The sequence below is a fragment of the Oryctolagus cuniculus genome, chromosome 2 (genome assembly GCF_964237555.1).
Source record: "Oryctolagus cuniculus chromosome 2, mOryCun1.1, whole genome shotgun sequence".
NCBI classification, from domain to species: domain Eukaryota; kingdom Metazoa; phylum Chordata; class Mammalia; order Lagomorpha; family Leporidae; genus Oryctolagus; species Oryctolagus cuniculus.
The window spans coordinates 40,565,857-40,581,995 of record NC_091433.1 but is presented as its reverse complement, the minus strand read 5'-3'; the positions used below and the strand labels follow the sequence as shown (position 1 = coordinate 40,581,995).

The window sequence follows — 16,139 nt, the reverse complement described above, 5'->3', positions numbered from 1 at the left end:
CTGGTGGCAGAATGGACATGGTCAGACACAACTGCTGGGACGCTCGTTTGCCATCATTACCTTGTTCCTGAAGACGTCTCATGTGGCTGATCAATCACTGCCTCGGTAGACGACCGGCTCTATGTGCCTCTCGGAGGACTTGGAGACTTCTCTCCTCTCCCTTCCTCTCTATCCCTCTCCTCCCCTCCATCCATCCCTCCACCCACCTATCATTCTTCCATTCATCTTGCTAGCAATAGAACTATCTAGCTATCATTTGTCTCCACTCACCAGACACTAGTGTGTAGTGTGGGTGTATGCAGTGATGTTTTTGTGTATGTATACATTTCCTTTTGTTATAAAACTGATACATGAAAACAAAGCCAGAAACAAACAAACAAACAAACAAAAAACAAAATAAAAAACCACTAAGACTTCATGGTCTAACCTTCAATCAATATCCTTCTCACCTTCTGTTTTTTCCCTCTTTGCATATACTTACAAACACAAGTGCATCCATATATTTTGCTTTGCAACCTGCTCCTGTCAGTTAAAATATAGCCTGGACAGCTTTCAATATTGATAAATATTCATTTGTGCTATCATTTACCATAGCTTACATGGATAAATCATAACAGAATTAACAACTGAGAGTTGTTAATGCTCACCTTTTTGGTAGTTTTTTTTTTTAAAGATTTATTTATTTATTTAAAAGGCAGGGTTACAGAGAGGGAGAGGCAGAGGCACAGAGAGAGAGAGAGAGAGAGAGGTCTTCCATCTGCTGATGCACTTCTCAAATGGCCGCAACCACCGGGGCTGAGCCAGGCTGAAGCCAGGAGCCAGGAGCTTCATCTGAACCTCCCATGTAGGTCCAGGGGTCCAAGCACTTGGGCCATCTTCTGCTGCTTTCCCAGGCACATTAGCAGGGAGCTGGATTGGAACTGGAGCAGCTGGGACTCAAACTGGTACCCATATAGGATGCCAACACTGCAATGGGGGGCTTTACCTACTATACCACAGTGCCAGCTTCTTTTTGTAGTACTATAAAGAAGTATGAAAGGGGCATCATTTTGTTTAATCTTGGTGCATAGTTATAATTATTTCTCCAGGCTAAATGTCCAGAAATGAGATTAATGGATCAAAAGATATGTCTGATTCGACTTTGACTTTGAATTCTGCCCTGTGTTCCTGCCATTCTAGTAACACCTACCCCAAATTTCCTGGGTCTTCCCTATGCTATGTCCACACACACTTTTAGAAGTACAGAAAATCTGAGCATATTTTTGGCCTACAATATTGCCATTTTAAACTTTAAACTGATTTTTTTTCAGACTGATTTACCTGGAAATCAGGAACATGGCTCATGAGTTGGAAGTACTTCCAAGGTCAGCACAGGTAGCTGTGTTTAAGACTTTTGTGATTTGCATAGTCCCTCACTTACAGTAAGTGTTCCATAAATGCTTTCAAATGAGATTAATTTTAGTACAACCTTGTTGAAAACACAAGATTGAGAAGTAAAAGAGCCCTGTAGGAGGAGGCAATGACAAACAGAGAAAGAAAAAAAGGAACAGAGATGGCACCAGATGGTGGTACACGCAGTCCAGTCTACAGGATTGATTTATTGAGTGTGTACAACATGCCTGTTATAATGGTAGATGCTTCATATATATTACTTGTTTAATACTTACAACAACCCTATTTCAAAAGGTAGACTATCCTATCTCTATTTTATAGATAAGGAAACAGACAGAATAGTTAGCAAACTGGTTCAAGTTTACTCAGTTAGCAGCTATTAAAATTAGCTGAGATTAGAATCCTCATCTGTCCGTTACAAAGCCCATGTACTTTCTACTGAGAGAGGACCACTTCACAGTCCCTGGCCTTCACCACTTCCAGCAATGAATTTAGTGATACGGTTGATAATGTTAAGCATCAGCTGGTTGCGGAGAGAAAGATGACCGAATCTGGCCACTACTCATCTCCCCATTCTTATCCATCATCATATCCCACTGTGAGGCATCTTTCTCCAGGCTAACTGGGCTTCCTTCCATCCCTGGACCCTGCACATTTCTTGTCTTCCTTATTTAGGAAGTTATTGTTATTTTTAATGTTATTAATAACACCATTTTTTTGAATCAAACTATGTAATTCATCTCAGTTATTTTTCATAACAATGCCAAGTTCAGCAGATGGGGAGATGGAAGCCCAGAGAAAGTAAGTAAACTGCCTAAGATTAAGCAAATCAGTACTTAATTTGGGATTTTTTATAAGATTTATTTATTTATTCCAAAGTCAGAGTTACACAGAGAGAGAAGAGGCAGAGAGAGGGACAGAGAGAGAGAGAGAGGTCAATTTGGGATTAAACACAAGACATTATGTCTCAAATGTCATTTCTCTCCCCTTGATATTAATCAAAGCAACATGTTTTCTACAAGGCTCAATTTAAGTCATACTTCTTCTGGGCATCTTTCCTCCTTTCCTGATTACAATAGCCTCAAGAACTTTATGTATCTTTTTCCAAACATTTATTGAGTTGTTATTGTGTCTCAGATATAGTGTTTACTGTGTGCCAGTGTTAGGTGTCAAGGATGAATGTTGAGCAAAACTAGTATGCTTAGTTTTATTTACTTATTTTTTTTTTTTTTTTTGACAGGCAGAGTGGACAGTGAGAGAGAGAGACAGAGAGAAAGGTCTTCCTTTTGCCGTTGGTTCACCCTCCAATGGCTGCCGCTGCAGCCGGCGCACCGCGCTGATCCTGGCAGGAGCCAGGAGCCAGGTGCTTTTTCCTGGTCTCCCATGGGGTGCAGGGCCCAAGCACCTGGGCCATCCTCCACTGCACTCCCTGGCCATAGCAGAGAGCTGGCCTGGAAGAGGGGCAACCGGGACAGAATCCGGCGCCCCAACCGGGACTAGAACCCGGTGTGCCGGCGCCGCAAGGTGGAGGATTAGCCTATTGAGCCACGGCGCCGGCTATTATTTACTTATTTTAAAAAATATTTATTTGAAAGACAGTGTTACAGAGAGAGGTAGAGACAGAATAAGAGAGGTCTTCCATTCACTGGTTCATTCCCCAAATGGCAGCAATGGTTGGAGCTGCGCAAATTTGAAGCCAGGAGCAAGGAGCCAGATCTCCGTGCTGGGTGCAGGGGCCCAAGCACTTGAGCCATCTTTCACTGCTTTTGGTTATGTATGTTGGTTCTGCTTTTATTGATTTATTTCTCTGGAGGATCCTGGCTGATAGAAAAGGTATGGCAAAAATAATAACCTAACAATACAAGTCCAGAAAACACTGATGTGATACCTATTTCTTTCCTCAATAGAAACCTCAAGCAAATGTACAAATTCATTTTCTAGCCTTTCTCTCACCTATTCTCATTCCCCTTCTCCTTTTCTGTGTTTCCAATAATCTTATAGAATGCCTTTGGCTATGAAAAATGCTGCCACACACTGAATTCAGCTGTTCTGAGTATATTCAATATATAAATATAGCCAGACTCATTGCAGGGTAATTGGAATAAAACATAATCTTGTTTCTAGTGGCACTTTTAAAGCCCTATTGAGGAACACCTCAGGCTCAATCTAGTTTGCAAAAAGTGATTTCCTTCTTGCTAGCCAATTCAATTAGATTCATGTTTACTGGGTGGTTCTGAGGTACAGAGCAGGAAGCCAGGTAAAGTGGTGCTGGTTGGAGAATGAGCTAGTTCACTGTCCTGGGGAAGCCTGCAGTCCATTTTTTAAAAAAGATTTATTTATTTATTTGAAAGTCAGAGTTACATAGAGAGGGAGAGAGAGAGAGAGGCAGAGAGGCAGAGAGAGAGAGAGATAGAGAGATCTTCCATCCGCTGGTTCACTCCCCAAATGGCTGCAATGGGCAGAGTCAAGCCAATCCGAAGCTAGGAGCCAGGAGCTTCTTCTGGGTTTCCCATGCAGATGCAGGGGCCCAAGGACCTGGGCCATCTTCTACTGCTTACCCAGGCCATAACAGAGAGCTGGATGGGAAGTGGAGCAGCTGGAACAGGAACTGGCACCCATATGGGATGCCGGTACTGCAGGTGTCGGCTTTATCCGCTACACCACAGCACCAGCCTACAGTCCATTTAATGCAGCTGTGTAGTATGGATGGCTACCTCCTCCAAGAGAACAGAGCATTATTATAGCCACAGCCTATTCCTTGCCCTTCCTCCACAGAAGGCAGTTGCTATTTGTCATTCGCTCTCACCTCACCTGGAGATGATAGGATTAAACAAAGTCTAGAGAAAATGGACCAAGTCAGATTTGGGCAAAGGTTTGCATGCTAATATAGTATACTATATTAGTAGAAATTCTATATTTATCTAGATTTTAAGATGCTAAATCAGTAGGTTAGTTTCATCAAGGGCAGTAAGTAAGTATCCACATTAGCCTGAAAAAGAGGCAGTTATGTGAGACTCAATATTGATAGGTATGGAGCTATTTCAAGCATGACTTTAGGATGGAACTGTTTATTTTTATGATGCCACCTACATATATATTTTATTTGCTTAAATTCATCATGGTGGGCTGGTGTTGTGGTGTAGTGGGTTAAGCCACTGCCTGCATCCCATAAGGGCACTGGTTTGAGTCCTGGCTGTTCCACTTCCGATATAGCTCCCTGCTCATGCACCTGGAAAAGCAGCGGAATAAGGTCCAAGTGTTTGAGCCCTTTCTCTCATGTAGGAGAGGGGAAGAATCACCTGGCTCCTGGCTTCGGCCTGGCTCAGCCTAGCTGTTCTGTCCATTTAGGGAGTGAACCAGCAGATGGAAGACCTCTTTCTCTCTCTCACTTTGTCTTTCAAATTAATAAAATGAATCTTTAAAAAAATAAACACATCCTTCACAGTACAGAGATGATTTGCACTTAGAAAATTGTCAGAAAGTGCTTGTATAACTCACTGTGGAGAACAGAAATGGGAGATAAGAGACCAGATCACACTAGCATTATCTTATTCCAAAGGGAGAAGTGCTATTCCTTGTCTGTTAGAATTGTCAACTGCATGTTGGGGATGAATCTTTGGTAGATTCTCAAAAGGTTCTCCCTGACTTATAAAGATTTTGACGGCCGGTGCCACAGCTCACTAGGCTAATTCTCCGCCTTGCGGCGCTGGCACACCAGGTTCTAGTCCTGGTCGGGGCGGCGGATTCTGTTCCGGTTGCCCCTCTTCCAGGCCAGCTCTCTGCTGTGGCCAGAGAGTGCAGTGGAGGATGGCCCAAGTATTTGGGCCCTGCACCCCATGGGAGACCAGGAGAAGCACCTGGCTCCTGCCTTCGGATAGGCGCGGTACACCGGCCGCGGCAGCCATTGGAGGGTGAACCAACGGCAAAGGAAGACCTTTCTCTCTGTCTCTCTCTCTCACTGTCCACTCTGCCTTTCCAAAAAATAAAAAATAATAAATAAATAAATAAATAAATAAAGATTTTGTGTGTCCCTGTTTATAGGCCATCCATGCTACAATTTCATCCATTTCATTCATTAGCAATTGGACAAGTACTGTGGCTAGTATATGTAACTAAAAGTGTTGGCAGGTTAGGATAAAAGTGACTCAGATATAGCTACCTTAAAGTTTTGCTGTACTGTGAAATCTCTTTCAAAACTCTAGCTACCATCTCCATTTCAAATGATGCCTAAGGGGTTCACAAATCTACAGTCTTTATCACCTTGGGGGCTGAGACTCTCCTAATGTCTGGATGCAGCATCTGCACTCATAAAAAAATGTTTCAGTGCAGCTGGTGGGAACAGAAATCAATACAAAACTCATGCTTTTGAAGCTTCAGTACACCTATCCCTTGACCTGACTGCCCAGTCAAAACTATGAAAAATAATATGTAATAATTAACAGTGCTACTCCATGCTCCAGGACGCCATGGCAAGTACTAGGAATCTCTCAAGTGAAAATTGTCTGGAACCAGAACACATATGCTCCCTAAATTTAACTATTTACAAACATATAAAAAGAAAGAAGAGGATCATCCAACCATTTTATTAAAAGATAAATCTAATATTTTTCTATGATTTTTGAATTTAACCACAGGGCTGTTTTTTTAAAAAGATTTATTTATTTATTTTGAAAGTCGGAGTTACAGAGAGAGACGGAGAGACACAGAAAGAGGGATCTTCCATTTGCTGCTATTGCTCTCCCCAGATGGCCACAACAGCAGCACTGAGCCAGGCTAAAGCCAGGAGCCAGGAGCTTCTTCCAGGTCTCCTACACGAGTGGCAGGGGCCCAAAAACTTGGGCCATTTCTGCTGCTTTTCCCAGGGCACCAGCAGGCAGCTGGAAGGGAAGTATAACAGCCAGGACATGAACTGGAGCTCACGTGGGATGCCGGTGTCACAGGAGGCAACTTTACCCTCTATACCACAGGGCCGGCCCTTGGGGGTAGTTATTTTTTTCATAATTCCATAGCTAAATTATTAATTTAACTAACAGAGATGATGCACTGAGAGATGAAGCATGCTACTGGACATCTTGTATGTCTGAGCCCTTGGTTTTAAAAGAGGATAAGGAAGTAATTGCAAAACCAAAGTAGCTGCAAGGATGAGTGAAAACTGTATGAGATGGTAAGACTCTATTATTATTCCATCTACATATGAAGAAGGCTGTAATACCTTAGCCATATGTTCCTTTGAAGATTATATGTAACCTTTTATTACACTGTGATTCAGAATGAATATCAGAAGCTGATATCAAGTATGCTTAAACAATCAAAAAATTAAAGTTATCGAATAAAAAGATAATCAGGCAGAAGTTGGAATGGATAATAGTCTTTTTTCTTAATAATATATAAAAATTTCATAAATTATCATGTTGCAGCACTCAGTACCTTGTACAACATCCAAAAACTCACCTTTGATGAAAATGACAATCATTCATTCATTCAACAGTTACTTATTTGGCACCTGCCCTGTTCTAGCCACGGAAGAAAGAATAAGTATAGTAGACTGGGGCCAGTGCTGTGGTGCAGCGGGTTAATGCCCTGGCCTGAGTGTGGTATCCCATATGGGCACTGGTTCAAGACCCGGCTGCTCCACTTCTGATCCAGCTCTCTGCTATGGCCTGGGAAAGCAGTAGAAGATGGCCCGAGTCCTTGAGCTACTGCACCCGCTTTGGAGACCTGGAAGAAGCTTCTGGCTCTTGGCTTCAGATTTGCGCAGCTCCAGCTGCTGCAGCCATTTGGGGAGTGAACCATCGGATAGAAGACCTCTCTCTCTCTCTGCCTCTCCTCTCTGTATGTAACTCTGACTTTCAAATAAATAAGTAAATCTTAAAAAAAGCAAAAAGTCCCTTGTTTAGTGGAAAATAGAAAGTGACTATAAATAATAATTAAATAGAAAAATGACCACTTGATCCATATATAGTAAATTTTAAAGTATAATTAAAACTATAGTAGTACAATATTCTTTTTTCTTTTTTTTTTCTTTTTGACAGAGTTAGACAGAGAGAGAGAGAGACAGACAGAGAGACAGAGAGAAAGGTTTTCCTTTGCCATTGATTTACCCTCCAATGGCCGCCGTCGCCGGCGCACTGCGCTGATCCGAAGCCAGGAGCCAAGTGCTTCCTCCTGGTCTCCCATGCGGGTGCAGGGCTCAAGCACTTGGGCCATCCTCCACTGCACTCCCGGGCTACAGCAGAGAGCTGGCCTGGAAGAGGGGCAACTGGGACAGAATCTGGCGCCCCGACCGGGACTAGAACCCTGGGGTACCGGTGCCTCAGGCGGAGGATTGGCCAAGTGAGCCGTGATGCTGGCCCTTACTTGCTTCTTGTACTACTTTTTTCCAACCTGAGCACCTCAATAGAAAACTAAATACTGGTGAACTGTTTTCTTTACTAATTCCGAATTACTGTAAGGTACAACTTCTGCCTAGCACTTCAACACTTAAATAGGTTAAATCATCTGACACACCATAATTTCATACAATGAAAATACCTAAAATAATTAGTGCAATATACTGAACCGATCCACATAAAATGAATTTTAGAAAACAAGGCTGTAAGATTGTTACTAACATCGTAATACTTATGTTAAAAATTGCAGGAATATTGTTTATTATGGTTCTTCCCATGTAAGAACAACTGAAGCCCTTTATTTCAAAGGGGAAAGAGAAGTTAATTAGATGTTTCAGTAATTGTAGATTTTGTATACTTTAAGCAATTCTTAAATATTACAAAGGTAATAAACATATATGGAGACTATTTACAGTATAACTACCATATTTACAGTACAGCTGAAGATCAAGTTTAAAATAATCAAGTTTAAATGTATGCAACTGTTAGTGCATTGGCTATATTATGTTCAAAGGGAACAAAGCCTACCTCCCTGCCCCCAAACAAGACCTATTTAATAGCTAGCAGTAATTACATAGAAATTAGAGATATCACATGTCATTTTTTTGAAAAGCTCATATGTCTGAAGGGAACACTATCCACTAGATTACATTTATTAGTTTTCATATCACTAAAATAAGATGGGGTTATATTCGCATTTTTATCCACTGAAAAGATGACAGGACTGATTATTAATTAGATGTCACTGATGCTCATCTCCCCCCACTCTCTAGAGATTTTTCTTTTGGTTAATTTATTAAAATGTGCAAATATACTTTTAGATACCAATAAAAACTGCTATTTGCTTGAATACTGTATCTAAGTATAAAGAATTTCCTAAAAACATTTTCTGATAAGCCCTAATAAATTCCAAGTCCTCTTCATAGGTGACTACTGTGTCAGTCTGGAGAAACTGGCTGGCTAACTGAGGGTCCAGACAGTCATTCATTTCTATTTCTAGTGATGAGAAGTGATTATTACCCCTAACCTTCCAATGAAGCAAGTGTACACACAGTATCCACTTTCCCTTTCTATTGTGGAAACATTAGAGAGACACATGAATGTCATTAAAAATTAAGTTCACAAACACTAAGTCTACATTAGAAACTTAACTTTATCATAAGTCTCTTCTTTTTGGAAGTCATGCCTGGCTGGTTAAATGCTCCAATTTGACTGTTATTTACATTTAGGAAGTAGAAGAATTTTCCAGCTGGTTCAAACTAGAGGTTTAGTTACTACAACCCTAACTCCTGGTTGGTTGTGTAGGTTCAGTAAGGTCTACCCCTCTTACTCTAGCAGAGTTTGCTCCTGGATTCTGTGGCTCATTCTTTAGCAACTTTTTAGCTATTTTCATGAATGTTTCATTTACATTCATCAATGTTTTAGCTGATGTCTCCATGAATAATAAACTAACGTCACCTGCATAGGCCTGTGCTTCATGGAAACCTACAGATCTTCGATTTGCTAGCTCAGTCTTGTATCCTGATACAGCTATTACAAAGTTCGGACGTGCTTGCCTCTAAAGCTCTTTAACCTAGTTTTTTGCTTTTGCAAAGGACTCCTCGTTTGGGATACCATAAATAGTGAAGGCTGCTTGTGCCCCTCTGTAGTACATCAGTGCTAGGCTATGGTATAGTTCTTGACCAGCTGACCCTCATATTTCAAATTTTACTGTTGTGTCATCAAGACACAGTTTGGATTAGAAAAGCAGCACCAATTTCATGAAATTGGCCTTTCACAAAAAGAAGCACCAGGCTTGATATGCCAACAACAGACTCTCTCAGAAATACTAGCTTGAAATGCCATCTTTCATTTCCAGTATGTTGGGTCTTGTTGCTCCTCGATTAGCCATGTCCAAATTTAAAAGAAGTCCCTAACTTCAGACTGTAACAACCTTTCAGTTTGCAAGGTGTCAATTTTTTTCTGGAGGTAAAGAAACCTGAAATGGTGGCACGCGAAGCCGAGGGGCTGCAGCTGCTGGCAGCAAGGAGCTAGGTGGAGGCCGGGGTGACAGCGCCATCTCCTCGTGTCGCTGGTATTTATCTTTGAAGCCAACATTTGAGACTGCAGTTATGTTGCTATTGATGAAATCTTTTGACTATGATCACATTTTCCTGTTTTTTTTTTTCTTGTGGTTAGTAATTTTCGATTATAGATGACATTTTGAATGAAGCACCATAGAGACTGGATCTATTTTTCTTCTCTGAAGCATCTTGGGTTTTGTTTTGATAGGCAGTTTTATTACTAACTTATGACCTAGAATTGTGAAGACTTGTTTTCGTGTGTTGTTAGCATGTATTCATTTGGTTTTTCTCTAATCCCAGAGGAAATTCGTTATTCTCCTGACTTAGTCTTTACTCCTAAGAACTGATCCTTGTGGAGTTTAAAGAACTGATCCTTTTGGAGTTTAATGAAAAGACTAATATAGTTACCATGCCCCAGTATACAGGCTGGACTCAAACTCCAAACTCTGACTCTAACATGGTGGACAGCTACTGATGTTTCTGTTCTTTTTTAAAATTTCAGTCTTCAACTGATTTCCCCTCTGGATTCTTGGCATTGTACCTGTACATTTATGGTTCACTGATAAACCAAGGATTCAAAGGAAGTTTATACTCAGATTTTGAGTCTCTGCTGCAACTCACTTTCTGTAATTTCCAGGAACTCTGGAATTATCAAACCCGATGCGCTGACTTCACAAACCAATAAAACTGTAGTTTTCTGGTGTCTTCTGATGCCTGATGCAAAATTCTGATGCCTTCCACCCCTTAAAGTGGGGCTTGGTCTTAGGGGAAAAGTTGTCTAAACACAAAGTTTCCCAGAGTATGGTTTCCTTTCCTGAAGAGATGGTTTTCGTTTAGTTTTTGCTCATTTTCAAATACTCTCTCATTTCTTCAGGCAGAATTAACAAAGTTGTCATAGTTTATGAATTTTACCTGTAGGATGGTTGGTCTGATATAAATTTATCTAGCTTGTAGATTATTTGGCAGTAATTCTGTGCAGTTTTCTGTGATATTTGTGTGGTTCCTACTCTAGCCTTTTATGGATAAAATACTTTCCTATGTTCTTTAAGCGTATTGTCTCCTGATAATTGAAGGATTTTTCTATACCATCTCTTTGAATTCAAATTAAAAGTAGTCAATTCACCTGGAATAAAATTTATATTCAGTTTTACTTAGTCTTTTTATAAGTTAAATGTTAGTCAGGTAAGGACATTTTACTGATTTTTTTAGTCAATCGCTGAGTCCTCTTCAGATAAATATATATGAGAATACTATAACGAGTTTGTGGCAAAAATGGGTTAAAAGATAAGTTTATTTTTGTGCAATGAACTTTTAAAATCCTATTTTTTCATAATATGCATGTCCCATAAGACCCTTCATATGTATGGATTTCAAAATTTTCCACCGCAAAATAAACTTGTCTTTTAATTTTATTTTGCCAAAACTTGTTGAAATAACCTCATATTATGCACCTAGATTTGTTAGAACGTATAAGTCTGTTCTGTTTTTATTTGCCCCTTAGCCTCTTGGAAAAATTCTCTGATATTCTGATGTGAAATCAACCAAATGCCCAAAGTATTTGGCTAAAGTTTATTTATTATCTTTTTATTTTATCTGGATAAACCAATTCCAGTTTGCTTGACCTTTCATTAACTACTCTTCCTACAGAACACTGCTTTTTTTCTTGTCAGTTGAAAAGCCTTGCTGTTTTCTTCATTCCTTCCTAGATTCTACATGCCTTTGGGTGCCCATCCAGTTCCTGTCTTCTGCATTTTCCCACCACTGAACTCATACCATTTGCTTTTACGTAGGGCTTTCCCTCATGATTTATCGATTAATACACATTCCAAGCTGTGCAGAGGACCCACTCATTTGTTTAGAAGGCACCCGAGTTGGAGATGGAAATAGAAGAGAGGCAGTTTTGAAAACTAGACCTATAAGAAATGAAAGGTATATGAATGACATGGATGTTTTGAGATTTGATTATTATTTACAGCCCTTGTCTCTCCTGTTGAGGAAATGTGTTTTTTTCTTCTTCCTATTTATTGAATGTTTTACTCAATGAATGATTAAGTTTCTGTTTATAAAACAAACTAAAAGTATATCATTGTAAAAATTAAAAGAAAAAATAAGAAAGGAAGGAGGAGGGAAGGTGGGAGTGTGGGCAGGATGGAAAGTATCACTATGTTCCTGAATCTGCATATATAAAACACATGAAATTTGTTCACCTTATATAAATAAAAATATTCTAAAAGCTAGTATGGTTATGGCTAGAAAACAGGAATCTACTTCCTTTTAAACTAAGTGTCCCATGTCACTGTGTATTTCATTACCTTATTTGAATACAATTTCTTTTTTGTGACAAGATCACAAGATTCTGGAGGTCAAACCTCATGTCTACTTCTTAGAGTATCAAACATAGTGTTTCATAAAGAAGTAAAGGTCTACTTGAATATACTGCTTTGAATTTTAATATTTTATGGAATTTCTGTGTTCTTTACCTGTAATTTTCCAGTTACCTCATAGCGTTTGCTCCAATTTGATATCGTACTGAATCATGAAGGTGTACCTTGAGGATTCATAATTTGGATTCTGTTTAATTATCCAAGCATATCTCATACCATACTTTCTCCCCTATTCACCACGGTCTTACTACTGTGGTCCTCTCTCAGTACTTAGCACATCACCAATTCCTGCCTCACAGCCTTAGAACTTGCTCTTCCCTTGGCCTGGAATAGAGTAGGCATGCTTAGCTGCTTCTCATCTCTTAGGTCTCGGGTCAGATGGTAATGGCTCAGAGAAGAGCTTTCTTGTCACCTTTCCAAAGTTTCCTCTCTCTCAAATCCAACCCAAATTATTCTGTTACCCAGCGCTCTGCAGTGCTTCCTTTTTAGCACTTAATAGTACCTGAAATTACCCTTGTTTGTGTGTTTATTGCTGTCTTTTGACTTAGAATCTGTATTCTGTTGGGGCAAGGAACTCTGTCTCATGCAGAGCAGTATGCCTAATGCCCAGAACAGTTCCTGAATGAACAAATGTTTGAGCTGTCACCTCAACTGCTAACTTAGAAGCAATTTGTCTGAAGCTGGCTTTGTGGTATAGCTGGTAAAGCTGTCGCCTGCCATGCCAGCATCCCATATGGGCGCTGATTCTTGTCCTGACAGCTCCACTTCTTATTCAGCTCCCTGCTAGTGGAAAAAACAGTGGAAGATGGCCCAAGTGTTTGGACCCTGGCCACCCACTTGGAAACCTCGATGGAGCTCCTGGCCCCTGACTTCAGTCTGGCCCACCACTGGCTTTTGTGGCCATCTAGGGAGTGAACGAGCAGATGGAAGATGTTTCTCTCTCTCTCTCTCCCTCTCCCTCTTTAACTCTTTCAAAATTAAACAAGCAAATATTTTTAAAAAAACAATTTGTGTTAGATACAGTATTTTTTTAAAGACTTATTTATTTATTTGAAAGGCAGAGTTACATGGGGCCCGGTGCTGTTGCAGCGGGTAAAGCTGCCGCCTTCAGTGCCGGCATCCCATATGGGCTCTGATTCGAGTCCCAGCTGCTCTTTGATCCAGCTTTCTGCTGTGTCCTGGGAAAACAGTAGAAGATGGCCCAGGTCCTTGGGCCCCTGCACCCTGGCTCCTGGCTTCAGATCGGTGCAGCTCCGGCTGTTGTGGCCAATTGGGGAGTGAACCAGCAGATGGAAGACCTTTCTCTCTCTCTGCCTCTCCTTTTCTCTATATGTAATTCTGACTTTCAAATAAATAAATCTTTAAAAAAAAGAAAGGCAGAATTACAGAGAGGCAGAGGCAGAGAGGTCTTCCATCCACTGGTTCATTCCCCAGATGGCTGTAATGGCTAGAGCTGTGCTGATCTGAAGCCAGGAGCCAGGAGCCAGGAGCCTCTTCCAGGTTTCCCATGTAGGTGCAGGGGTCCAAAAACTTGGGCCATCCTCTACTGCTTTCCCAGGCCATAGCAGAGAGCTGGATCGGAAGTAGAGCAGCCAGGACTCGAACCTGTGTCCATATGGGATGTCGGCACTGCAGGCAGTGGCTTTACCCACTATGCCACAACACTGGCCCCTAGATACAGTATTTCAATATACATAATAATAAATTGATTTTGGTGGAAAATGACACAGAAGTAAGGGCTACAGCGATGTTTTAAAATAATCAACATACTATTTTCATTTCATTCTACCTAGTAAGACCACAGATTGTAAGATGTACAAATGAAAAGCAAAATAAAAATAATATCTCATATTAATGATAAGAGCTAATACTTCTTGAGCAATTATTATATCCCAGGTATTGTAGAAAATACTAGACAAAATATTTATTTATGATAGCAACTCTGTGTGATAAATATACTATAGTAATCTCCATTTTATGGATGAGGACACTGGAAGCAGAAGCCATGTAAGGAGTGAGGTGAGTTGATTTTCAAGAGTGGCAAGAGACGCAGGCAGTCTGATTCCAGTTGGTGGTGGAATCATTGTACCGCATGGCCTCCTCCCCACTTCAAAGTTCATTTTGGCTCTCATTTATTTACCAAGCGGGTCTGGCAGTATTCTTTACATGTGGTTTTACCATAGTTCTGAATAAGTAATAATGGACTTGGGGTTCAGCTCCAGGCCTATCTATGTATGTGCTTATAACCCTCAACCTAACTTCTTCAGTCCTCAGTTTCCATACACGTCAGATGAAAGGTTACTTGAGTCTCATCAAAGAGAAACTGGCATTTTATAACTATACTTTTTCCCTGTGATGAGAGCCCATGACACCATGTTGCCAATAAACTTGGGGGAAGTATTGTTAGGAATACTTAGTTCGTTACCTGGACTTTATTCATCTCCAGTTTGTTCTTCTCATTGGCACTCTGATCTTGTTTGCCAGCCCCCTTTTTCTGGGGGCCTTTCCCAAAGAAGATGTAATTTACAAAGGCGTATTCCAGCAGAGCCAGGAACACGAACACAAAGCAGCCCATCAGGTAGATATCGATCGCTTTGACGTAAGGGATCTTTGGCAAGGTCTCCCTGAGGTGCGTGCTGATGGTTGTCATTGTCAGCACTGTGGTGATTCCTGTGGAACAAGAAAGACAAAGCGAAGCTGAGGACACCTCTGTGATGCAGCCTTTTGGAAGACTGAGAGGACAGATGCCACTCCCTCCCTGGGGTAAAGATGGCAGTCACGTGCTAAACTATTAGACAAAAGCATACATTTTTTGAAAGACAAAGCTGTAGGCTTCCTCCATGGTCCATTAATGTTTGTGGGCTGAATAATAAATATTTTGTATTGCTGCTGGTTATGATAATTTCAATAAGATGTGAAAAAGAAGTTGGAATCGTGTATAGTTTGTATTGCAGTACTAATATACATTTGTATAGTGTTTTCTAGTTTTAAACATCTACAGTTATGAATTATCTTATATGGTTGTCAAAATAGCACACTGAATATTGTAGGGAAAGTAAATTATTCTCATACTTAGGTAAACAGAAATTATTTGATTAGTTATTTTTCTGAGATTATACAGCTAGAGAGCAATAAATACATAAAGATGTTAACAGCATTTAAAATAAATACAGGAATGAGAAGATAATAACTGAAACTTAGTGGAAGTCCTTTAAAATAATGACAGGAAGGAAGGAGATGAAAGTCCAAGTACTTGGTGTTCTGCCATCCCTGTGAGAGGCCCAGGTGAATTTTCTGTCTCCTGGCTTTGGCTTGGCTCAGCCATGTCTGTTGTGGGCATATGGAGAGTGAATCAGTGGATAGAAGATGTCAATTTCTCTCCCTATGATGCTGCCTAGATAGAAAAAGATAGAAAGAAAGAAAAATAGAAAGAAATAAAGAGGAAAGAGAAGGAAGGAAGAAAAGATGAAAGACAGACAGAAAGTATGAAATAGATAATAAGGACAAATAAAAGCTAACAAAAGGAATGGAAAGTAGCTAAGCGAAAAGAGAGAAAGTAGTCTAGCACTTTTTCCAATTAGATTATTCCAATTATTCCAATTAGGTTATTCTAATGTACAGGTTCTCTGATTTGATGACTGAAATTCTTGAAGAACAGATATGATGAACAGGACTAGTATAAGTTAGAAAGGTTCAGACTGGTGGTGCATACGAATGTGCTGGGCTGACATGAGTGTCATCATGAGTGGTCACACTCAGTTCTTGAGTAAAACTTTAAATGTTATTTCACACAATTCTGGCTACTGAGTTTAAAATAGATGAATAATTCATTAACAAATTCACTAATTGCATCTCTGCTTTTGGTCAGTTTAAATTTTTAAACAAAGTGGTTGGTAAATGAATGTCTTTAA

General features: G+C 40.2%; 1 protein-coding gene and 1 pseudogene across 1 annotated transcript in view; both read right to left on the bottom strand.

The window, feature by feature from the left end:
• Positions 1-16,139, bottom strand: part of GABRB1 (gamma-aminobutyric acid type A receptor subunit beta1) — a 494,464-nt gene that overhangs the window by 44,579 nt on the left and 433,746 nt on the right. The window contains exon 8 of the mRNA XM_051842511.2: positions 14,654-14,898. Coding sequence (XP_051698471.1) covers positions 14,654-14,898 — 245 coding nt within the window. The remainder of the gene's footprint in view (positions 1-14,653; positions 14,899-16,139) is intronic.
• On the bottom strand, positions 6,809-13,691 carry LOC138848443 (ras-related protein Rab-5A pseudogene; annotated as a pseudogene).